At 42.0% G+C, this 19,770-nt stretch overlaps 1 protein-coding gene across 1 annotated transcript; it reads left to right on the top strand.

The window, feature by feature from the left end:
* Positions 1–654: 654 nt before the first annotated feature.
* fbxl22 (F-box and leucine-rich repeat protein 22) lies at positions 655–3,702 on the top strand. Its single transcript, XM_023811191.2, has 2 exons — positions 655–1,124; positions 2,749–3,702. The coding sequence occupies exons 1-2, from the start codon at positions 790–792 to the stop codon at positions 3,143–3,145; spliced, it is 732 nt and encodes a 243-aa protein (XP_023666959.1). The 5' UTR covers positions 655–789; the 3' UTR covers positions 3,146–3,702.
* Positions 3,703–19,770: the final 16,068 nt, after the last annotated feature.

Raw genomic sequence — 19,770 nt, 5'->3', positions numbered from 1 at the left:
GTGGTTCATTCTAGGATGTTTGTGTCGGAATTTACCACACCACTTTCCGCTAAAAATCACTAACCGTCACATGTCTGGTTATGTGGGAGGTACCACTGCTGTGTCTTTAGGTTTGTTTTTTTGGGTGAAAATAAAATTAATTTGTGATGGCATTTTTCTACTACCAAAGTATATCAAGTTAAACTATTTCTAGTGGTGTCTTATAAACATTCGCATCACATTATTTATGCAGTCGCATTAGATTATTTAAAACATTCCAAACATGCAGCCAAAGTTATACGTAGGTCTGGGAAGCTGGGAGAAGCCCCTTGAACAGGAAAGATAATGCAAATAACTTTTTGGCAGGTATACCTACACATATGTTGAAGAGAAATCAACTTAAATGTGAATTGACATTTTGATGCTATCAAAATGTTTTTGAGGGTTTCCTCCCAGAGCATGAAAACATGCAGATATTCTTTCTGAAATGAAAAGCCCACTTCCCTTGAAAATCGCGGTCTTCTAAACATTTGCCCCTGCTGCTGCCCCCCCCTATCCTAACAAGCTCCTCCGGTGGGGCAGCTGAGACAGATTGCAGGGCCCTGTGTCTCACACATTTCCATTTTTGACTTGGCTGCCAGTTGTCCTCCAGGAATAGTCATCCTTCTCCCGGCCTTATATGTGCAGAGGGCTTCTCGGTGCTCCTCTGCTGGGATAACACAGCCAAACCACTCAACACAGACCGCTGACACGCTGCCGTACCGTCTGCCCAGGCCATCCTCCAGTCAGTACGACCACTACCTGCTCAGCATGCACATCACACAGCTTAACCGTGAATGCTTACTCCACCTCTTCTCCTTCCTGGACAAGGATAGTCGCCTGAGCTTGTCGCTGACGTGTCTCCACCTCAGAGATGTCTTTCTGGAACCAGGCCTGTGGCCCTTGCTGCGTTTCCACTCGCCGGGTGAGCTGAATAAGTGTAACTTTTTGTTGGGGGCCTCACTGCGCTACCTGTCCATATGCTGGTACTCCAGCAGGGTCAAGGTCTGCAACATCGAAGACTGGATGAAGACCACTTTTCAGAAGGACATCTGCAGCAGACATGAGGGGCTGGTCAGTGCATTCCTGGCTCGCGTATGCAAAACGTGAGTGCACACACCTCTCTAACCTTCACCCTGCTGTGTGAACTTCCTGTCTGGACATGCAGTTTGGTCCTCCTTCATTCATTCTGTTTTCAACTTCCTGTTTGATCATTTGCAGGTATTTTTACTTCATATTGTCTGCTTCATATATTATATTTTCATGCCTGCACATTCACAGCTTTTGTTGAAGCTACACTGCATACTTCAGTGTTATAGGGATGTAACTGTTCACTGGGGACAGCTATTCCCAGGTTCCTTCCATAGAAACTCACTGTCTTTGGCTGGGCAACTAGTGCTATTGATGTGGTGACATTCCTCTTCTTTTTGGGACACAACAGTTCTCTTCCTGCTTATTGCCCAGGTGCTGGGAAGAAATAACATAGTGAAGATATTTTATTTTTCACAGGCAGATGAAGCCAAGAGCAATTTTCTGATCTTCCATATTTAACATAAGTCCAGTTCATGCAACAAACGATGTGATTCAATTTTGTGTTGCAAATGTCCCCACAATGTGATAAAAAAAACCTGCCATTTTGACCTTGTGGGGACAATTTTTCAATTCTGTGAATGCAATAAAACACCAAAAATAGCCAAAAGTCTTGTATTTTGTTTGGTTACTTATGGTTAAAGTTAAGGCGGGGTAGGGGTTAAGGTCGTCATACTTGGGATTAGGATTTTGCCCGTAGAAATGAACGGATGGTCCCAACAGAGACAAAGATACCTAATTTGAAAGATTTACTCATGCTGATGTACCAAGGTAAAGCTAAGTGTCATAAATCTTCCTCTGTTGCCGAAAGCTGTGAAAAGCACGACTTCTTATCGATCATATAACATTTTACTGCCTCCCATTGCTTCATATACACATATAAACGTAAATGAACCTTGCACCAAAGGTTAAGGAGGGGCATTTTACACCATTCCTGTACAATTATCTTAAGCCTGTTAATCCGGTTTTGTTCAGGAGTGTAAATTCACCCACAAACGCTGACAGGCTCGTGTCAGCTGTTCTTGCAAAGCCAGCCCCACCCAATATCCTCAGAGAAAGGTGCTCTGATCCCTTCAGCAGACTCACGGTCCAGACCTGTGACTCTGTGTATCTGTCTCTGCAGCCATTGGCTTGGCACTGCTTTACGATTGAGTCCCCTGGGTATTGAATGAAATGAGCAGGATAATCATGCATCATGAGTTCTAGAGTAGTTTGCAACATTTCCTAATGGTTACTTCCTTGGTCCCCACCATGTTATAACTGGCAGTAATACCCCTGCCACCCCATGTTTTTCCATCAGTAGTAAAATGCTTTATCTAAACCAGAGCAGGAAGGTAGCATTCTGTTCAGACAGTCCTATTTCCCACCACTAGGTGGCAGCATTGCCACTGTGTGATCCTGCAGTACATGCATGCACCTGAAACAGACACACCCATTAAGCAGCACTGACTCATATTATACATTTGCAGACGTTTTTCCAGGGGGAGTTAAAACCTTTCCCAGTGTTTAAATAACGTTACAAAGGATGATTTAACAATTTTTTCTTAAATACTGATTACGCAGTTTTGCACTTGATCTTGGTGTTCTTTTTAAATGCGACCCGCTTGGTATAACTACTTATGTCCTGTTATGTGCTTCCAGGTGTCCAAACCTGACCTCTCTGACACTGGCAGGTTGTGGTCACATCACAGACGACGATGTGGTTGGCGTCCTACGGAGCTGCGCAGCCCTGCGCCGTCTGCGCCTGGAGAACTGCGTGCGCATCACCGACACTCTGCTGCATGGCATCGTCACCTACGGCTCTGCCCTGAGGACCGTACAGATCGACTTCTGTCGTAACGTGACCCAGGCAGGGTTACAGGTGGTGGCGTCACAGCGGCCTGCGATCCAGCTGAGCGCCGATAGAAGTGCAGGGATGATACCCGACTGTCTTCCTCAGGATAGCCCTCGGGACAGGCGACTGAGGCTCAGCCAGCTCCGGGAAGCTCCCAGGACAGTCAGAGGAACTCTCAGAGGGACAGGCAGCGGGACAGTGTGAAGGACAGTCCGAGTCATAGACAACAGGCTACAAATTCAGTGGCACAGTGAGGGGGACAGAGCAGAGGGACAGTACTAAGGACAGACACTGGGACAATGAGAAGTAAAGGCACTTTGAATGGGGAACCTTGAAAATATCCATGACAGACAAAACTAATACATACGCAGTGGGACAGGCACTAGGACAAGGGGAAGGATAGGTAGGGGGACAGTGAGAGGGACGGACAGGAAATGAGATAACCGCAGTGCCATAGGACACGGAGGAACACAAAGTCAACAAGCTGGAATATGGCCGATAGTGAGAATTATCCGTTTATGTTTGTGTGAAGCATATTTTTGGGGACCATGAAGAAAGAAAGCAAATTGATTAGAAAATGGATAATGTTGTCAATATACAGTTATAATTAATTGCCATATTTTTACATATTACTTCAGTTCTTTTTATTACTTTTGTATTTTAAATTGAATTCCAGGTTTGTTTTTCAGCTGTAGTATTACGTTGTGTTTAACTTTTTATAACATATAATTTTTTAAATAAATATTGAAAGCCTTCCACAAGCAGGTATAGGAAATTGATGGATGGATGGATGGATGGATGGAAGGACAGAATATGTCTTTTTCATGTTATTATTTTATCTGTGCCATTAATCTCATTGTTTTTGTCTGGAGATACATTTGTTTATTGACCTCTTGTTGCCCAATTATGGAAGTAATGTGTTAGGTTGTGTTGAGTCCTAATTTAACTGGGTGCAGTGGGCAGGACACTGTCCAGACGTAATTCCAGTAAAAACTATGGGCACTATCTGTTGGGTTTTACAGTGAGAAGTGATGCAACTCCAGTAAAAACTGGGGCACTGTCTATCAGGCTTTACTGTGAGCAGTGATGTAACTCCAGTAAAAACTGGGGCACTGTCTAGCTGGCTTTAGAGTAAGTAGTCATGTAATATCGATAAAAGCTAGGGTACTATCTGGTCGGTTTTACAGTGAGCAGTGATGTAATTCCAGTAAAAGCTGGGGCTCTGCCTAACTGGCTTTAAAACCTGGAGTTCTCTGAGGGTGCCAGACAGACCTGTGAATAGACACACTTCATGCAAGAGAGCAGCAAGTTTGAAAATAGCTGGGATGAGGTCTACTTTGCCAATTTTGGCTGCTTGTGCAAGCAGGGGTTCTCCAGTGTTTGGGCCTGCATGACATTCCTGCTTCCCAAAGCAAGGTCTGATCTTAACTGTGCCTGTTCCTTCAGAGACGCTCTTCATTAGGCTTCATTATCAGCTTTCAGTAGATACATATGTGAAGTTTCTGATCTGCAAGGGAAATAATAAGATATTATAGTTCTGAATAACTGGTAGTAACATAGGATAGATAGATAGATAGATAGATAGATAGATAGATAGATAGATAGATAGATAGATAGATATTTGAAATTCCATAATCAATTCAAATTACACTTGAAACATTTGAGTCAAATTCCCTGTTCTAAGCTGAATATGTAAAAGTCCAGATAGAATAACCAGTAGAACATGCTTAGCTACCATTGGCACTATTTGTGAATGAAAATGCACTTATTAATTATATCAATTTTTTAAATGATTTTGGAAATTGTCTACTCACAGTTTAAAGCCTTCCATGCAAGACAATGTATACCAATCACATAGATACAGCTATTGGTCTTTGCCAATGTATACCATTCTCATTGATACAGCTATTAGTTTTGTCAGTGTATACCAATCACATAGATACAGCTATTGGTCTTTGCCAGTGTATACCAATCACATAGATACAGCTATTGGTCTTTGCTAGTGTATACTAATCACATAGATAAAGCTATTGGTCTTTGCCAGTGAATACCAATCACATAGATATAGCTTTTGGTCTTTGTCAGTGTATACCAATCACATAGATATAGCATTTGGTCTTTGTCAGTGTATACCAATCACATAGATACAGCTATTAGTCTTTGCCAGTGTATACTAATCACATAGATACGACTTTTGGTCTTTGTCAGTGTATACCAATCACATAGATATAGCTTTTGGTCTTTGTCAGTGTATACCAATCACATAGATATAGCTTTTGGTCTTTGTCAGTATATACCAATCATATAGATATAGCTTTTGGTCTTTGTCAGTGTATACCAATCACATAGATATAGCTTTTGGTCTTTGTCAGTGTATACCAATCACATAGATACAGCTTTTGGTCTTTGCCAGTATATACCAATCACATAGATACAGCTTTTGGTCTTTGCCAGTATATACCAATCACATAGATATAGCTTTTGGTCTTTGTCAGTGTATACCAATCACATAGATACAGCTTTTGTTCTTTTTACTGAAATAAATACCATTGTACAGAAACTGTATTGGAGGGGTTCCTGCCGTGGGCCTCTATCCATTTAGGGTCAGTTTCTAGTAAAAAAACATTAAGAAGTGCAGTTACAGTCAAAGCACCTGTAATGTTTATCCAAAGCCAGGTGTAAACTTTTATTAGTCTGTACATTTTAATGTGCCAATTAATGTTAACCCTAACCTGACTACTCCTGTTACGGCCACACTGTGTCTTTCTCATGGTAAACTTACTAAGTATGTAAACTAGAGATCAACTAGATACCCTTTGACCCAGTTTCAGTTCAAATTCCATTCTTTAAAAAGTCACATAATGAACAAAGCCACCAGTTCCGCAGATTTCAAAACTCAATTGCTTAATTTGGAGATGCCGATTCTGCTGCAACAGCTTTAAACTTAAAGTTTAAAGTTGCAATTAATCAGTATTCAATGGAGTTAGAATTGCAGTCTGTACATTTGGTTAAAATGCGCAGATATGACATTGCAGTTACACTGACATGATTTATTTGTGGGCGTTGATCTGAAACTCGTTGTTATGGCATCTCACACACTCATTCCTCATTATAAAAGTTCAAAGGCCATGGAAGCTCCTGCCCAAACTCATAGCTGGTGATTGACAGGCAAGATTCACGTTTGATCTTATTTCCTGACCCTGTTTCTGTGGATTATATTTAAGCAACGTGAGTAATGCATGGCTGTCTTTGTGCACCAACACAGCAGTTGCATAGTGTGTGTGTGTGTGTGTGTGTGTGGGTGGGGGGGGGGGGGGGGGTCATGTATGTATTACATTGTGACATTGCATTATTTTAAAAAACTAAAAATGCCAAAAGACTTGTATTTTGTTTGATAACTTAGGGTTAACGTTAGGGCTGGATAGGGGTTAAGGTTGTCATTGTTGGGATTAGGATTTTGCCCATAGAAATGAATGGGTGGTCCCCACAAAGATATGAGTACAGGTCACTGTGTGTATGGTCATGTACAGTATATATTACATTATGGAATTGAATGTCTCCACAATGGGGTAAAAACCTGCTATTTTGACCTTGTTGGGACATTTTTTCCAGTTCATACAAGGGGGATCTCAATTTTATAAAAAAAAATCTGTGACTGCAATCAAAAAACTAAAAATGTCAAACATCTTGAATTTTGTTTGTTTATGGTTAAGGTTAGGGCTGGTTAAGGTTGTCATTGTTGGGATTAAGGTTATGCCCATAGAAATGAAAAGAGTGTCCCCACAAAAATAAGAAAACAACACTTGTGTATGTGTATATGTGTGTGTGCGTGTGTGTGTGTGTGTGTGCGTACCTGCATGCATGCCTGTGTGTGTCACAGCTTGGGGCCATGGCAGGTCGTGGTTCTGGTTCTGTGGCACCGCCAGCACAAGCTCTGTCACGTTGTGAATGGAGGGAGCCGTACATGTCATCAGCAAACCAGTGGGGATCTGGCAGCACAGCACAAGCACAATCATTGTAATTCTGATCAGACCTCAGGCGGAGAGATTCTTTTGCATTCACAAAGGGGAGGCTCGTCAAGCATCTATTTTGAGTCATAAAACCAGTCTGACTCATAAAAAATAGCCCACTCTCCTCTTATTAATTTTCATACGGGGGTCAGAAATTACTCGTCATTTTTCACACATGACAGCATTTGTGTTTTTCTGTGAACAAAAGCAGAGAAAACAAAATTGGCAAAATCCTTATTCCAACCTCTTAGTTTCAAACAAAGTCCTTCGACAGGAGCTGAGTGAACAGAAGCCGGAGCTGATGGTCTCCCTTTGGATGCCGAAAGGGGGGGGGGGAAAGGCACTTTGCAAACACAGCCAATCAATGTCATTGATTAGAATTTTTAGATTTGAATGATCTATCATGGATCAAACTGCCCATAGATGTGCACGTGTGAGTGGTTGGTGTGTGAGTGTGTCCTGCGATGGGTTGGCATCCCATCCTAGGTTGTTCCCTGCCTTGTGTCCATAGCCTCTAGGATAGGATCAGAACCCCCCACAACCCTGAATAGGACAAAGGGTGTCAGAAAATGGATGGATGGATGAATGGATGGAAATCAAGTTTAAGGAGACGCTCCCCCAGTCACTGCCTTTTCCTGAAGAATGGGCGTGTGTGACGGTCATCCAGAATTGGTTTCCAGATTACTGCAGTACTTGAAACTCAAGTTGAATTCAAAAGCTTGAACTAAGCAGATACGTTAAAACCATTTCAGTTATCATATTCATCACAGTCAACTGTGTTGAGCTTTCATGCATTAGGACAACTGCAATTAACCGATTTCCTTCTTCCACTTTGAATGGGGAACCTTGAAAATATCCATGACAGACAAAACTAATACATTTTGTTAGGGAAAGTGATACGTTTTGCATATGTGTCTGTCCAGTCTATAAATCCAGTCTATAAATCCAGTAAAAAATGGCGTCTGCGTTATTGTCCCTATGTACTTCCTAACTTTATTCAGTACACAGGTCAGTTATATTACTGATGGATTTGCAGACAGCATGCATAAAAAACAGCATTTTAAAGTAAATGTTCATTCCAGTTATGTATTAAAATGCTGCTTATTTTCAGCATCTACGAGTTTTCACAAAAGGGACGTGACAAGTCCAGTGATGAGAAGTGTGGAGAACTTCCATGATTTTTTTTATGAGAGTCTGTCGTGCAGTGAGAGCAGTGAGAGCAGTGAGAGGTGCCGGACGGAGGCGTAAATAACTGCATGATGGGCTGGCAAACACAGAGGAAATAGAACAGATGCTGTTTTCTACAGTATGTTTTCTATACGAATCTCGGAAGTGGACGGTAACCGGCCGTCGGTAGCAGGTGGTTAACAGCAGTAATCTGGGAGTCCTTGCCTCAGTGTTGAGGTACGAGCCAGTCAAGTAGACGGACATTAGAAACAAAAGGTCAAAATTAAAAAGCTAGTGAGGAACGATGTGTAAAAACATCAGAGCCCTTAACTTTAACATACAAGCTTGGCAGCGATATCCGGCCTGGTACCTATGCTTAACGCATCTGGCATCTGCCAACTCCTTAGCCTGAAGATCTGTGAGTGTAGAATTACAAGGAAATGCGGGCAACATTCTTCACACCCTCATAGCGTCAGGTTCCCCAGTTGAATACTTATGTTTCTGCATGTGGGGGGAGGGGAGGTGTTTATTTCATTGATGACAAATACAACAAGTAAGGTAAGAATAATGGTGTGACATAAAGCACAATTAAGTGAGCATGTGTATTCACAACATGTGCTACTCTGGGCCGTGCCTAGATGTTCTGAGCCCCCTGACAAAATGGGCCCTCCAACCTGATTTTATATATATTTTCACATATTCAAGTGCCCCTGTCAAGTGCTGACCCCCCCCCCCCCCCCCCCCAATCTGCTAGGGTATCTATGCCTCTCCAATGGCCCAGGCCAAATCAGATAGCCTTGGTCATTTGCATTTGATTCTTAGGTAAATCTACAACATTACCAAACACATAAATATTGTTCATCCATATTTTGTATTTTTGTGACCGTTTGTAACCTCGAAAGACAGAGATCAGGATACACCATGTAGAGGATCTTCTGAAGAGCTTCTGAAGACCCTGAGTGACTACGGTTCTCCAAAGGCTGTGGGCTGCTCAGGGTACTATAGGATCTACAGGCACTCAGAAAACAGAAGTTCATTGAAGGACCTAAGTCTTATATTAAAATAAAAGCAGGGAAACTGAGTGGAGATGTTAGGACTGGTCAAGTGCTCAGGGTGGGTTTCCTTGGCCTCTTGTTGCCCCAGTAGCAACCAAGATGGCTGAGAACAAACAGAAAGCCACTTTGTCCCTGTCATTAATGTTTGAGTATCTTGCACACACTATTCTGCAGTACAGTTATGTAACACTGTTCATGAATTAGTTATACCCCTTCATACCCTGTTTGGGTATCAAAATGAGAGATAGAAGCAATATGATATGATCGATGTTATCCAGAGTCTAGTCTATACAGGAGGTGGACAAAATGATGGAAACACTTAATAAAACATATCAGTATCAAGGAACTAATGAAAAGGGCTATCATTCCCGTAAATAGCTGATAACCCCCATGAGATGCCCTCCCCATCACGATTCATTGTGGAATGAGTGCATTCTTTAGTTTTCGCCCAAATGTAAACTTATCTAGAAGAAGGGTAAAAGATCAAATTATACAGTCTTTTTTTCGGGTTTTGTGCTCCTCATAGCCTCGTGAAACTCGTAATATGTAACATTTTTGTTTCGACTGGGTCACAGAGGTGCTGATTCAGTGATTCCACTCTGTTATGTTTAGTAGCTATTCTATTGTTGAATGTGTCCTTTTATCCACGTCAATGAGCTTTACTTTTCAGCTAAAACCTTTCCCTTTATTCGATACATCTTGTTCATGTTTGGCATATGCTGCCATGATGATAATATTAATATTCATATTAATAATATCACCGTTTTTGTCACTGTGATTTGGGCATTGAATTTTTGGCTTCTTTGGAACTCTTCGGATCACCTTGAAATGTTGCATTGCACGCTCACATATGGAAATGTTGACTGTCAGACCTCCTCTATAGCTGAGACATGCTGCTAAATGGCATTCAAGCCAATATGACTCAGCTGTTTGCAATTGTGCTTTAATTGCTTCAAAATATAAAGTCCTTTGTGGTGTGGTGCTTTTGCTGTTTTTCTCCACCACCAAATGTTCTGTTAGACTTGGACAATCGATCTCATCCCACATGAATCGAATAGCATATATGGATTAAAGAACATTATCTGCATTGAAATCCTAACCACATATCCTGGTCAGGGACATAGTGAGGCCTACAGCCTTCTCCCAGCTGTACAGAAGCTGTACACAAGGCTGGGGTGTAGGATACGGATCTATCACAGGTCACACACAGTCATGCATGTGTTTGGGCTGTGGGAACAAGCCAGTCTGACTCAGGGACAACATGCAAACATCATACACACTGTAGAGCTCGGATTCAAACCCTAACAGCTTTGTTTATATTGTTATATATGAACTGGCAATACATACAACTGATTTAAAGAAATCTTTTTCAGTTTTGAAGTGTGCCTTGGCTGCTTTTTCATTGCAACATAAAAATTTAATAATCTTCCAAGTTTTAAATGTGAGAAAAATCAGATTAATACTCAATAAGTAATAAAAGAGATGTATAATAGTGCAGAAACAGAAATTAACACTGAAAGACATCAATGATATTTAAATTACATTGTTATGATCATTGATGCTTTCAACAGTAAGAAGAAACACTGGCTCCAAGGAAACCTTTGACCCACTGCCGTGTTGCCTTGGCTCCCTGTCTTTGCCATGTCCAGCAAATATTTACAAAATGTCCCACACCTGAGATTTCTTCCATGAACTGCAATCCTTAGGGACACACATTGTAACTCACGAATGTTCCACACTGTCTACAAAGCTTTGTATTGTCAATTCATTAATTGTTTTGGGGAGCCCTTTTAACAAACAATATGATAATGATAACAATAAAGATGACAGGATTTTTTTCGTTTCCGCATATCCCATCTTGTCCTCCGCAGAGATACACACACATAAACAGGTGAGAACAACACTCGGGCTCTGAGCATTTATCTGGTGCCACTGGAGCAGTTTCCAAGGGCAAAAATCTTGCTTGAGGCCCCAGTGCTGATGCAAGTATTCTGCTGCCCACAGACACTGAGCCACACACCACCCAAAATGCATTTTTTTTTAAGTATGATATCATTTAAAAAACGGAAATCCCTTAAAAACGACCCAGTGCAATTTGAAACTTAAAAATAATTTCAGTACATAAATTTAACATTAATAAACTATAAATAAGAAAACTATCCACTGCCATGGTATCAATTTACAAACCCATCAGACCACATTCATTCTTCCAATCTGAATATAGTGACCTTCTTCCTGATTTTATTCTGCCAAAGTTGTCCTGATAGATAATATTAACAATGGAAGCAGTTTTTTCATCCCTGCTCATTCACCTGTGTGACATCAGGCGAATACAAAATAAATGCCCACTTCATTCAGTAATCAGAGATGAGGTGAGTTGCTGTGTTCTGATGATCGCATCGATGGAGGCAGGGCATGTTAAGAAAGTTGCATGTAGGAGACTGGATCAGGCCAAGATGTTGGATCCTATCTCTGGTACTGTCAAGAGTCATATGTCTAGATATAGTTGATGATCAGTCCAATTTTTTAATTTCCCAGTGGCTGGCAGTGGCTTGTTTTGGCCTGGGGCGCATCAGAGAGCAGAGAAGTGGGGCTACTGTTCCCTGTGGATGAAGGGAGGATCTATTTGTAGAGCTGTCTCTGTAACTGTCTTTCACAGCATCCATCGAGGCTAAAGGAAACCAGGAGAGAGAGGAAAACCAGAGGGCAGTGATTGCTTAATATGGCTGTCAAGACAATTAACAGACAGTGTCTTTGCACTGATTAGTTCCTTAACCATTAAACAAAGAGTATATACTGGTACTAAGCTGTGCTAATTTTAGAAGTACATTGATCAAGTGTGGGTGTGCCTCTCTGTGATCCAGCTATTAGTTAACCCTAAACCTTATTTCTTGTGAGCATTGCTATGGAAGGGTGTAGATTTGGGTTCGGATGGTACCAAATGCTACCAAAATTGTGGGAGTGCCATGTGAGTTTAGGGGTGTAGAGGGTTCAGGGCTGATTTGGTCCCTGCCAATGTTGTAAAACTGTGTCTTTGCTGTTTTGCCATGAAAACCAAGTTGTCATCAAAATAAAACCGAACAATGAGCTATAATGCTTAATGCTATGGTGATACATGCCAACCATTCTTCGTTGATGATCTTACAGAGTTCCGCTTCATTCAGTAAACAAAAAAAAAATGATCAAAACAAGGAATTGGGCTTGCAGTCAGCTAAGGAATGAAAACATTGGACACTGGAGGATTAAAAAAAACAATGTCTGGCCTAATGAATCCCAGTTCCTATAAATGCTCATGGGAGGGCTACAGCATCTCAAGTTTATGCATCCAGCACGCAGTGTGGTGCTGTGGACCAACTCATACACATGATACAAGTGGACTAAAGCTTGAATGCAACAGAACACCTGAAAATCATCACCAATCAAACACATCCCATCATAACAGTAATGGATATTTTTCGGCTAAATAAGTCCTGAATGGTTCCAAGGATAAGAAAATGGATTCAACTTAATGCAGTGGCCTTCTCTATCCAAATGAACATCTTCTGGGTGAGATGGAACAAGTTATTCAGGGTAGCGATAGACTACCAGCTAGTACAACTGTAGGAAGAATTTGAATCAACATGAGCCAGCATTTGACCCCTGTTGTCCATTCTCCTTAACCTGAGGACAATAGGTTACATGATGCTATGATGCCCCCTATTTTCTACACTCAGTGTACAACTCAACTTCTTCTTCACTATTACATATTTTGCAACAAAACATCTCCACAGCTGTTTTTACACAGATGATAGATAGACAGACAGACAGACAGATAGACAGATAGATAGGTGGATATTTGTCTCCAGTATCTCAGCTATACTGCTGTTAGACTACTACCAATCTACCCAGACCCACCCGCAGACAACTCACGCCCCCCCCCCCTTCATAAAAACCACTTGCCAGCCAGTTGGCAGACCTCACCAGCTAGGTAAGTTCTGGGTTTAGGGCAGATGTACAGAAGTCAGGGATCAATCTCATTCAATATCTCCATTTACATTAGAGTACATTAGAAGGGTTTGCCACACTATTGCAGATTATAACATAAAAATATATATTACTGTATTTAATTTATTTATTATTGTTTATAGAATTTTGTCTATTATTATACCACTTTTAACAGTACAAGTGCTTTACATAAAACTAGATGAGAGGAAAGATTTGCAGACTAACAGTGTTGGTCATCAGGGGCTCATTGAGGCCCTACCAGTATTAAAGTTTTCAGCTTTGGGAGCTTGAAATGAGTGTTTCCAGCATACGGCTCCACGTGTAAACACAGCAAGGCATTCCTGGGGCCTGCTGGCTCCTGGGCTCCTTCTGGGCTTGCAGAAATCCTCTGTGTGGTAATGCACACAGAAGGCCGCACAGCTGTGTGTTACCACCCTGTGCACAAACACTCTGAACTCACTGAACCCGCAGCAAGGGGGCCCACTGCAATTAGGCTCAATGGTTTGCCATGAATGTATGTTAACAGTGTCAGTGAGTGCAAACTGTCCTAAGGGTGACCTTTTTCACTGTGATACTTTGAAGAAGGTTGATATAAACAAGACAAGAGGCAGAAAAACCTCTAAAACATAAATGTTGAACAAGTTAATGAGTGTGCTATTGATGCAAAATAAAACAAATTCAGGTCAAATCCTGATCAGAGCAAAACCAGTATAACCTTAAATAGATCGCAAAAGACCCTAAACAAAATTTGAAACATGGGGATGTTTGTCAAGAGTATTTATTTGATTTATAATGAAAGGCAGTTGTTTATTTATACGTGGGATAACAAGAAGACTTGTATTCGACCATCTAAGTGGGGATTTTAAACATTAATCAATTCAGTTTATAAGGCAGGTGCTTGACCTTTGAGCTCATTACATCGGGGGTCTGGGCTGCCAGTCTATGGTCCGTATTCCACTGGGCCAGGGAATGCTGGAGGTTTGGGGAGGGCTTGGTTAACTTCCAAAAAGAAATATTTTCAAACCACGCCTTTTTTTCAAGGCCCCCTGACATTTGCTGTCCTGATATCATCTGAAAAGGAAAGGGAATGGCTGAACCTGGCCCACCAAACCCATCACCCCCCCACCCCACCCCCAATCCCCGGTCGACAAGTTTTACCAGTCTGTGAAACAATGTATGCCGCAGTTGGGAATCCCTACCTTATAAATTAAACAGGAGAACTTGGAAGTCAGTTCTCTACTTAACAGTGAAGGGAAGAAACTGCAGGGATTATATGTCCATACATCTACTCCTAGTAAGATTTCTAGCTGCTGCTTTTTGAATAATGTGCAGCGTTTGCTTGCTGACAGAGCATTACAGGAATCTAAACTACGGTACGCGAAGCATGTCGCTTCTCAGTGCCTTAAATACCAAAAGAAAAGTTAAAAAGCAAAAAAATTAAAAAAAGCCTTATCTTGGCAGTTTTTCACAGCCATAGATTCACACCTTTCTAAAAGATCACCAAGATCACGTGCCAAGCTAGGCAAAGGTTCAGACCCTCGGAGCTGAGGGCTGAAATTATAGCAGTGCTCCTGCCGCCAAACAAAAGGAATCTCAGATTTCTCCACAATAACTGGTAGAAAACTTTCACTCCTCTAAGTCTGGACTTCATTAAAGCAGTTGGCTAAAGTGACAATATATGAGGTGTCATTATTGTGTAACTGAAATCGATATGGGCAATCGATGCATGCAAGTTCCAAATAATCAGTGCATAATCTTAACAGCCTAAGGATCTCTTTCACATCATTGCCCATGCAAAGAGAAGATACTCCCTTCCCTATTATTTCACACATAGATGTTTCATCATAAATGGTATCATTTTGTTCATTTTGTTTGCATATCAGAGATGATGTTTTTTCTTGTTTTCCTGTGACAGATGGAGCTCAGTATGATCGGTGTGAATATGGTTAGTGCATAATACATAATTGCTGTACTGTGTGTTGACAGTTGATGGACAAACAATGGACTAAAAACTAAAAATCAGAGCTAGAAAAGACAATATAACATCAACAGAATAGAAACGTCTCAGCTCCATTTGCCTCTCAAAGCAGGAACGATACGATTTTTCTTGGTTAATTAATAAATAAATTGGTTAGGCAAGTAAAAAACAAAATATAAAATTTACAAAAAATTCTTGATTATCAGTAAAATAATGTCCACAAGGGATATATGAACAACCACGATGTTCTGGACTCAGCTATTAGGGAAAAATCTATGCTGAAAAACTTCAATGCAATAATAATAATAATGATAATTGCAATAATGCAAACCAGGCATCCTAAAACAGCATTTTCTGTCTTGTCAAACAGACAATGTTTCTGTTAGGGCTAGTGAATTCGACCTCTAACATAAAAGCAGTGCATGGAGCCCTCAGTTCACGGAGCCCTCAGTTCACGGAGCCCTCAGTGCATGGAGTCCTCAGTGCATGGAGTCCTCAGTGCACGGAGCCCTCAGTTCACGGAGCCCTCAGTTCACGGAGCCCTCAGTGCACGGAGCCCTCAGTGCACGGAGCCCTCAGTTCACGGAGCCCTCAGTTCACGGAGCCCTCAGTGCATGGAGCCCTCAGTTCACGGAGCCCTCAGTTCACGGAGCCCTCAGTGCACGGAGCCCTCAGTTCACGGAGCCCTCAGTTCACGGAGCCCTCAGTGCACGGAGTCCTCAGTGCACGGAGCCCTCAGTGCACGGAGCCCTCAGTGCATGGAGTCCTGCTCCATTGCTCCATAGTCTAGTTCCTATGCTACTGTGCCCATTGGAGGAGCTTTCAATGGTGGACTCGATGGGCTTGATGCCCTGTGTGTCGTGACACGTTACTCCTGTGATCAGCATCAAAATTATCTGCCATTTATACCACAGTAGCCCTTCTGTTGGTCTGTACCACTTAGGAAGCCTTCATTCACATCCCGCATCTCCGAGTCCTGTCCGCCCACCACCCAGTTCCAGGTTCGTGGTTGTTCCCTCCTCAGACCACTCTCAGCAGGCACACTCCACAAGCCTTGCCAGTTCAGAAATGCTCTGATCCAGTCATCTGGCTGTAATGGTATGACCCTTGTCAGAGTCATTCTGGTGGCGACCTCTGCTCATTGCTTCTGCATTCAACACGTCAACTACCAATTCCGATTGTCAGCTTACCGTGTAATACAGCCCAGACCTTGATTTAACTAGATAGTAACATTATTTGCTTCACATGGTGGTGGTCGTAATGTTTTTGCTCAATTGAGTATACTGTTAAAAATCTAATCTGTGTGTATACATGGGTGAACTGATTATTATGAAATACATTTGAAATGCACATATGATCCTGTTCTGTTTAATATGTGCACTGACCACTTCGAACTTTCATAAATTGTATGTAATCCATCATAACTTTTTGGTCACAATCAAACAGTCATACAAATCCAATCACAGGACACAGACTGATGTGATTTTTCTTGTGGTGGAAACAGACTAAAGGGTCTCTGTAAATGACATACTGTATACCCCAGTGCAAGAATTACGCAATATTTTGTTGTGTGTGGATTCCAGAGCATGCAGTTACATAACTCTGTTATAGTTTACCGCAGGTCACATGGCTGATTCAGCCCATAGTAATCCAGCTAAGCTTGTCTGCTAGCTTGCAGGTCCTGACCACAACTGCACTGTGCTGGCAGATGTCATCAGATGAGGTTTACGTCAAGGTATGTGAAGCGTCATGGCCAGCAGGGAACCAAACCCGGAATGGAGACAGAATAACAGAGTGAATAATTACGATAGATCAGGTAAATTACAAAAGTACCTGCATTACATTTTGACTAAAATGAAGAAACAAGCATATATGGAGCTGATCTGGAAATGGAAGTATTATGTAGCATGTTCATCAAAGGCACTATCACCTCCCACCTCCATGGGGTCAAACTCTGCCCCCATTCTTTATGTGCAGAGTTTGAATCCCCAGGGTTGATCAAGCCGTTTTACAAGGGTATCCTCCTCTAGGCCGAAACACGTGATTTGGCTGTGACTTGGTACAGTGAGTATATATGTTTGTGCTCTGCAATGGATTGGTGTCCCATCTAGGGTGACTTCAAGCCCTTTGCTTCCTGGGATAGTCTGCAGACTCACCATAACCCTGTACTGCACAGCATTCACAGAAACCTTATAATGCAGTTATGCCTGCTCTAACTAATGGAGAATAGACCAGATGTGCTGAATAGATGGCTGAACAGCAAACTATAAGCTGATTGTACATGTCAGATTCGGTATTAAAACTTCCTCCCTGAGCGAGTTCATAAATTATGCAGGAATGTTGAAGCAAAATACTGTATTGCTCAATTGGCATTTGAGTTCAGTTTAATACAGCATTGTGCAGCTGGGCAAAGTTTTCATTAGAGATGCCACATAATCATTTTTTCTGGTCCAGCCCAGATATAAAAATTTTGAGTGTTTGCCGATATCAATACAAATCCAATATTTTTTCTCCTTTATCAACCAATAAGCAGTAAATTAGGTATCTGTATCAATACATTTAAAATAACATGGCAAATTATCTGCATTTAATGTTGTGGTGGTATGAGTATGTTAGGGTTAGAAAAATATAATGGTCATCTTGCTCAAACAAAAAGCTTTGCCACAATGCTACAGGCACGTCACGCTAAGGCTACCAGCATTTTCGCAATTTTCAGGCTAGACCCATCTCTGGCGGACAGTGCTGGAGAGGCAACTCACAAAAGTAATCCATTAAAGACAGAGGTGGAAAGGTCAACCAATTGAGTATATCGAGTCACAGTCACAGAGTACTGAACTGGTTGGTTGAAACACAACCTTGGTCTGGACTTTTACTTTCTGGACCTGAACTGTCCACCTCTGTCTTAATGGATCACTTTTGTGAGTAACTTGCCCAAAACTGCTGATGGAAAAGGATTGGTTCCCCCTTCCATATCCAATCCCAGTTTTTTTTTGCTGGTATCGACCCGATACCGATAGTTGGTGTCGGATCGGTGCCGTCTCTAGTTTTTATGAAATACTTTAGAGCTTAATATCATTCCAGTGTTAGTGAAGATTGGTGAAATGAGGGTGGATTTGAGTGACTGAAGGCGATGGAAGCTACAGGGAGCCGCCCCAGAATGAGGACAGCGGCACTGACCTGTCTGCAGTAGAAAGGCACAGTTTCATCTGAAACAAGCTGCAAAGCCATCAGCCACTGGATGAGACACTGGCTGCCCCACTGCTTCCACCCACAGACACTTTTCCTCCAGCACTTTCATTCAGTGGCTCTCCCAGGTTGTGGCCTGTGACTCATTACAGTGCATATGTAGATTTTTGTATATGTAGATGTGAGATGATGGTAAAGATATGCCCTTTACGGGGTCACGCAGACACACACAGACACACACATGACTCAAGCATCATCTGTGCGAAAGACAGCATGGCTGAACAGTGTGAAATCCCCTCGTTTCATGAATGAGAACAAGGAGCCCTTTGGATCCAGTCAGGCTGTATGCTCTGAATCATTCATAATCTCCCGACTGAAACATCAAAGTGCAACTTCCATCTGTGCCTCTCTGCAGGCTGCGGCAGAGAGTGGAGACCGCATGCGGCGGGAACTGGGGTTTTGTATGGATATCGGGAGGTGGCGAGTTTACTTCAAATCCACCCCCACTCCACACAGCGTACAATTTCACTGTCTGTCAACAGCAAAAATGTGTCTGTGCTAAGACATGTGAACGTCTGCGCTGGCAAAGCGATGCTGCAGTGTCGGCCGTTATCTCAACCTTCAAACAACCTAGTTGCGAAACTGAATATATTTCCTCACAATTTAAACGCAAGCAGGTATGTGCCGCACTAAAATTTGAATTGCTTTTTGGACGTGCTTAAATACACTGAAATCGATCTAATCTATAAACATACATACACACACATACGCAGCATATATATTCATAAACATACATAGATATAGTGTGCATTTATTAGTAAAAGTGCGGGTAAAACCAATGGGGAGAACATATGACATTTGAAACTTATAGGTCAGATAGTAAAAACTACATGTGTCAAATATGACTCAATTTCCCAGAATCTTTAACAAGGGCATCCAAAGTGCTGAAGCTTAGCAGAAGGAGACAGGCGTGCAGTCATATCCCTCCACCAGCTGAGGGACTTCAAAGAGTGCAATAACCTGGTAAGGGTATCAAGCTGGGACCAAGTATCAAGCAGAATAATAGGTCTGTCAGAAATGCAGCGCCTGCAGTCACTAACAGCAGTAAGACCACTGCACTGAAAGAGCTGCAATATCTTTTCTGAGACAGGAATCAATCTATTCTCAAATATTTGTTTACAATTAACGGGAATGATATGACATAAAATGTTCTCAATTTTTGGCTTATGATCTAGCAAATGGGGGCCGAAGCTGGAGAAGCAGGTGCTGAGGTGGTTTGAGAGGTATCCTGCTAGGACCTGACTCATTAGTGCTGCACACGTCACTCTCGCGGGCCTCCCGCCGTGCCGGTTGCTCGCTAGCGTTTTCACACACTACCTGCTTTGCTGAAGACACCACATAGAGCCCAAGGAAATAAACCGTCTCCTGTCTTCGCTTTGATATGCGGCA

Source organism: Paramormyrops kingsleyae, chromosome 13, assembly GCF_048594095.1.
Source record: "Paramormyrops kingsleyae isolate MSU_618 chromosome 13, PKINGS_0.4, whole genome shotgun sequence".
NCBI classification, from domain to species: Eukaryota; Metazoa; Chordata; class Actinopteri; order Osteoglossiformes; family Mormyridae; genus Paramormyrops; species Paramormyrops kingsleyae.
Note: the sequence above shows the minus strand (reverse complement) of the source record. Positions and strands in the feature narration are given on the sequence as shown.